The sequence below is a fragment of the Pararge aegeria genome, chromosome 25 (assembly GCF_905163445.1).
Source record: "Pararge aegeria chromosome 25, ilParAegt1.1, whole genome shotgun sequence".
In the NCBI taxonomy this organism is placed as follows: domain Eukaryota; kingdom Metazoa; phylum Arthropoda; class Insecta; order Lepidoptera; family Nymphalidae; genus Pararge; species Pararge aegeria.
In genome coordinates, this window is record NC_053204.1 from 1749542 (window position 1) to 1756368 (window position 6827).

General features: G+C 34.1%; 1 protein-coding gene across 1 annotated transcript; it reads left to right on the forward strand.

The window, feature by feature from the left end:
* Positions 1–1482: 1482 nt before the first annotated feature.
* LOC120634721 lies at positions 1483–5672 on the forward strand. The gene is made up of 3 exons (XM_039905495.1): positions 1483–1596; positions 3001–4174; positions 5531–5672. Exons 1-3 carry the CDS (start codon positions 1527–1529, stop codon positions 5670–5672), a joined length of 1386 nt encoding a protein of 461 aa, XP_039761429.1. The 5' UTR covers positions 1483–1526.
* The last annotated feature ends 1155 nt before the right edge of the window (positions 5673–6827 follow it).

Sequence of the window (6827 nt, forward strand, 5' to 3'; positions counted from 1 at the left end):
TGCCGTCCGGTAATTTATAAACAAAGCGGTATTGCTTTGTGCAGGATTTAAACAATGCAGGGCTGCCAAAATTTAAAATTATAAATCGCATAAATTAGCTTCGTCATTATTTTTTGACGCCGGTGATTTAAACCAACGGTTGTCCAATATTGGATAGAAGCGAGCGATAGTTTGCGGAAATCCATAATATATTATGAAAATTAAGCTTAATTTGCTATACTCCGCGAACAGCAGGAGAATCTGTATGGTGTAATTTATAATTTCTTCAATCCGTAAACTCTACACGGCCCACCAAACAGATCCTCGGCAATGTACCCTCTACGCACGTTTCTCTCCGAAACCGGAGCATCCTCAGGAGATGCTGTCTTAAGAGACACCTCCAAGATATCAACTAGTAGTTTATTGTAAAATTGTATACAATTTCCTTGAAATGAATTACTTTATTTTATGTAGTCAAGTAATATGCACGTTGCAGATGTAATGGAAACCAAAGCAAATAGGTCCTGAGCATACTCTCCGAAATATATTTTGTGGTTAGGTACCTATAGCCCTTTTAGTGACATACTACTTTCGTTAGAATGATAGAGGTATTTGCCGAGCAGTAGAGCATAAAGAAAATGCGGATGCTGGTTACACACAGCATCTTGAGTTGAATTTGAAATTATTATAAAGATTTGTTGAACAAATTATAGAATAAACATTTTCTATCAAATCTGGCAGCCCTGAGCAAAGTCGGCGTCTTTTGGTCTCGCCGACAATAAGCGAATACGGTATGAAAAATATCAGTTTTGGAGAAAAGTTTGAACAGAGAGGATCTTCGATGGTTCAACTCCGGTACCGAAAAACATTGGATAATGTAAGTTTAATTATTCAAACATTGTAATTTGTAATAAATATTATTACTTCTTTTTGCGATCTGAAAATCGATTCAAATGAGAATTTGTGTATTATTTTTTTAGCAGAATTGACTGATTCTATTAAATAGAAAGAAATAGACCTATCTCTATATTTTAAGGCATATAAAAACGATTAATAGTTAGTAAATGCTTCACTGATACGTACTAGAGCAGAACGTAAAGTATGAAAACGTAGACTTTCAATTCGTTAGTCTACGCTAATTACTATAACGGCATTAAATAATAAATTAAATCGAAATAACGTTTATTTATATGTATATCGTGTTATGTTTCCCAATTTTTACCCGCTCGAGCATTTGAAAATACCGCCCTAGAAATAAAATTATAGAGTAAACAATTCTTTTTTTTTCGTTTCTTAAAGAAGCCTTCTTCAATAAATATTTTGTGGCTGAAATTGCAAAGAAATATTTAAAATCATTTAATTTTTTCTAAATTATGACTGTTATTAAACTCTAAAAAAAAAGCTGTAAAATGATTCATTTCCGCTACAGTTCTCAATGATTAAACGCTCAAGAATAAAATGGCTAACTTTTAATGTTTTACTATGAAAACAAAATCGGAAAATAGGGAAATATTATAAATTAAAATGTTTTGATATTCCAGAATACAATGTTTCCTTCGAAAAACGTGGTTGATTACGGCAGTGAAGCAAATTGGTTTCTTCCTACAAATAGGATGGGTATGTTTTGTTTACTTTTTTTTTATGCTATGCAATGTCTCATTTACCCATTTCTGGTATGAATTCAATGAAACATAGTTAACTACACAAGTAAAATAGCACGTACGATGATACAACTTAGCCGGATCTATGTTATCACCGTTTGCGTGAAATAAAACAATAATTAGCTAATAATAGAGCAATCATTTATACCGAAGCTTTTTACGTAGGTAAATCTAGGAATTTAGGTTTTTATATGCTTACTTCTTGACCATAACTCACATACTAAATACAACATCTCATTAAGTTATTGCAGTATGCCTAATCTACTGATAAGTTCACTTTCATTTGTGGTTCATTGGGCTACAACTAATAAGTAGTAGGTAGGGCAATTAAAAGGGCCAGGGTCTCTATGAGAGAGATATTGATTATGATATGTACATCACTTGTAATAATTATTCAATCACAAATTGCTTTCCTATGTAATCATCATCATCATCATCCCAATTCTGAGCACAGGCCTCATCACAGAAGAGAGTCTTAGGGACCTACCTGGCTGCTCTAATGTGAGTTTGTGGGCATTAACAATATAACCACATGTTAGTTATAGTTGCAGGGAAACACAGGTAAACATAATCAAATGGCACAAGATTGAAAATCATTTTTCTTCTTCTAAAGCCCAATATATCCAAGTTAAGAATCAAACTTAGAATACTGTAGTTGAACCTTCCAACCACAAGTCCATGGCAGTTGTGTATTAAATAATGTTGAATCCCTCGAGAGTACCTATCTAATAAAGATTGTACTGTGTGCCATTGATAGTTTTTTTTTTTTTTCTAGCTTTATACAGATTAGCCAATGTCAGGTGTCTTAGATTGTTATTCATTCCTATCCACTGGCTTGTGTGTCAGTTATTGTGCTGGTAAAGCAATGTGGCCTAAGCCTGTAACAGGATGGACAATATAAGGGAGCAGAGTTTGTCCTAACCATTTTTCAGTGCTTTAAAGATAATACTATCAGACTGGTATTTTTTGTGTTCAGTTAATTATAACTTACACCTGATTAGTTGTAGAGTTTATTGCATCCTGCAAACTAGAATTGAAGTATGGTGAAGCTTTGCATGCTATAAATAATAGAGGTATTCTAGAAGTAACTTTGCTTGTCCAAGAAAGTAGGTTCTACAACCATGTTTATTTCTGCCACCAAGCAGCATTGTGCAACGCTGTGTTCTGGTCTGAAGGGTGTGGTTGTGGGTGTAATACAGACACCAGAGGCTTAACAACGCCTCTGGTTGACGGCTTATTGCGGGACATGTTCCTGTTAGTGTTGCTCTGTTTAAAGGCGATGGTGCATCTCCTTGGTTCCTCAATGATGATACTATAAATCTGTATTTTTATTAACCTTTGCGATAAAACAATTTTTCAGATGGTGATACATCCAATACCTATAATTCTCCTTTCCAGACTCCAATTGCCAATAGATATTCCAGTTCAACGGATTCCACATCTCCGGAATCCTACTTCAATACACCATTACAAATAAATCAACACTTTGAACATAGTAGGACAAGATCTGATACCCCAAAAACATATGACAGTAAACTGCATGACTCCCGACCTATCTTCTATAATAATTTCGACTCTCCCCCAATTTATGACAGTCGTCCTTTAAAGTTTGATACCAGTCTGTTTGACAGAACTGTGCCAGGTGTCACACCTCGACACTACAACAGTTTAAGTACTATACCTTATGATAGCAATATTCCAGTGCATCAACACCAAAGTAATGATTATAATCAAATACATGATACCCCATTTCAATTACAACGTCATAGAGCTATTGTAGGTCGTAAAATTCTTGGTTGTCATTCCAGACTGTCTGGTAACGAAGAACTAAAAACTGACACTGATTACAGTATATGGCAGCCAAAGACTCCAGAACCTACCCAAATGCCGTACGAATTATTCCCATCCAATGAAAAATGTTCTGGATTCCATACTCCTGTGAAAAAAACTGCAGATTACCCAGCAAACTCTCGATACAAAATATCACCAACATCCTCTGTAGTGCCAGTGTCATATTTGTCACAGAGTGTGTCACCAGCATCGAGTACCATTCGTTATACTGACAACCTGTCACCGTCCACTACAAATAGGTTACAATATACTGATAATCTGTCACCAACTACTTCAAAGAGATTACAATTTATCGAAAACCAGCCACCAACTGGTTTAAATATAAATCGTTATTCAGAGAACATGTCACCAACTCCAAATAGGCTTTGTTATACCAAGAACTTGTCACCAACTACAAGTAGGATTTGTTACCCCGAGAACCTGTCACCGACTTCAAAAAAGATCCTGTATCCTCAATTCAAACCTCCTTATAACCCTTCCCACACAGGAGCTTCTTCAAGCAATGGTGAAATCGGTCCATCCAAAATGTGCATGTTCTGCCGTAAGAACGGTGAAACTGCAAGTGTTTATATGGACCACTGCGTCAAAGAGAAGATTGGGAACAAATATAAAGTTACCTGTCCGATATTGAGGGAGCTTGTATGCATGACATGTGGCGCCACGGGTGACGATGCTCATACGATGTAAGTTTTTTATTTAATTGTATCTATTGAATCGCCTAGCTTTGCACAGGTGCAATTTAGATTGACACCAGTAGAAGGGCATTTTGGAGTTTTTTTTTTAAGTTAATTATTACTTATAAAGTAAATACAATACGACACTAGTGCCACGAAAACCAGTCTTATTCAAAGTCAAGTCAAAAATATCTTTATTGAAGTAGGCCTGAAAATTACACGGTAGTCAGATGGGTACCAAACGCGTCCTGGTCTAAGGAGAAGCCCACAACCAACAGCCGGTTGTTTTTTTGTTATCACCATCTCACATTCTCATTTTATCCATTACGTAGTAGTAGAATACGAAGTTTGAACTTTTTAAGAGACATCTCCAAGATGTCAATGGGTAGTTTAATTATACAATGGTATGCAATTTCCTTTAAAAGAATTATGAATTTTATGTAACCTAGTATATTGCACTGTAAGTTTATTCTTACTTCTAATGTTTAAATTATTGCAGTCACATTTTTTCTTAAATTTAAAAATGTTTCTATTAAGAATCATCATCATATCGACCCATTACCAGCCCACTACAGAGCACTTGTCTCCTCCCACAATGAGAAGGGGTTAAGGCCGTAGTCCACCACGCTGGCCCTGAGCGCATTGGTGGACTCCACATACCTTTGAGAAAATTATGTAGAACTCCCAGGCATGCAGGTTTTCTCACGATGTTTTCCTTCACAGTCGAAGCTAGTGATATTTTTAATTACCTAAAACGCTCATATCTTACATAAGTTAGAGGTGCCTGCTGGGATTCGAACTCGGCCCCCCGAAAGTGAAGTCGAGCTCTTACCCACTGCGCTATCACCGCTTCTTTATGCATTTAATTAAGAATACATTTTTGTTATCATTTAAAAATTTAGTTTGTCTAATCCATTCCAATAAAATAGACAGGCGACTCTGCTTTCTGAGTCCAAGGCTGTAGGTTCGATTCTCACAACAGGAAAATGTATTTGTGGTGAACATGAATGTTTTTTAAGTGGGTGTATCTGTACATTATAAGTATTTACTATTTATGTGTATTATATTCATAAAAAAAGTCAGCAGCTATCTTAGTACCCATAATACAAGCTAAGCTTACTTTGGGGCTAGATGGCGATGTATGTATTTATTTAATATTAAATATGCGGAAGTGTGTTTGTTCTTTTGTCCGTACTTTACGCCTCGCTAAGCAACCGATCGACATTATTTTTGGCATAGAGTAAGTTGAAAGGTATATTTGATAAAGATTATTTTTAATCCCAGGAAAACAAGCGGCTCCCACATCATTTGTAAGAAACAGTAATAATGGGAAACAGCTAGTGATTCTATATTCTTTGATTTCAGAACCTACTGTCCAGTACTACGGAGCTGTAACAATGGCAAACCTCTGCAATCTACGACCATTACATTGAAAAGCACACGTATCAAGAGTGATGGTACAAAACGAAACAAGACGAATACAAACCAATATCTATGGCAGGGATAAGCCCTGCCATCGACAGTGATGCGGAACAGATGCTGTAGGTGTGGCATGCAATGCAAGGTGTTATTTTTATAAAAAAAAGCCTAAAAAACCATTTAAAAAAAAGTTCCTGTAAAACACTTAACAATTTCTAGACGAAAATACAATATTTTATTTTCTTTTTCTATTATATTTTAGTGACTAAATTTATTTTTAAATCATGACCGATATAAAGAAAACCTTGATAATTAAAGATTATTTTATATAGTACTTTTGACTACCATCGAATATTAACATTGACGAAAAATTATGCGTAAAATATATTTTTTTAGTTTTGACAAATAAATAATTCATACGTTTTTATCGATAATACTTAATTTACAAATAAATGACTGATACTTAACATCGTGAGAATATTTTTAATTTTAAATACTTTTTGACTAGATAAATATAGTATAAAAACATATTTTTAACTAATGAAAAAAAAAAACAAAAAAAAATGACTAATGATAATGACTGTACTGTCTAGTACAATTTACATTTTTAATCTTATAGCATAGATATAAGCAGTAATGCGAGAAATATTAACAGATTTTAATATTGACTACAAATACACTGATCTCAATCATTTTATTAGTTTAAAAGACTAAATCTAGCAACTAAATAAAATGAACACTGATTACTTGGGAATAACTTTAGAATAAGATACCCATACTCTGTTCCTTGAAGTAATTTACAAAACTATAACTCTCTGGAGATGTTGTATATTAATTATTTAGGTACTTAATACTATGCATTTATTTTATAAAAACTGCATTTAAAGTGTGTGCAGCAGCACACATACAAATTCAAGCTTGAATAAACAGAGATACGTGTAAAACCTGCGCAGAATAAACGTGACCTTGAAATCAAACTCAATTTTCCATAAAAATTCAAAAATATTAAATGACTATTAAGTACAAAGCTCAGAATATTTCATGCGTAATTTTTACATGGCATGTGAAGATTGTTTATTTTTTTAGTTTACCTAAAAAAGAACTTTATATAAACAAAGAAATTTTAACTATTGTTTTCTAGTATTTCTAGATATTATACTATTTCTAATACTGTTGTTCACAAGTCTCTGCCAAAGTATACTGACAAAATTAAAAGTAATGCCGTCCTTTTCCACTCTGTATC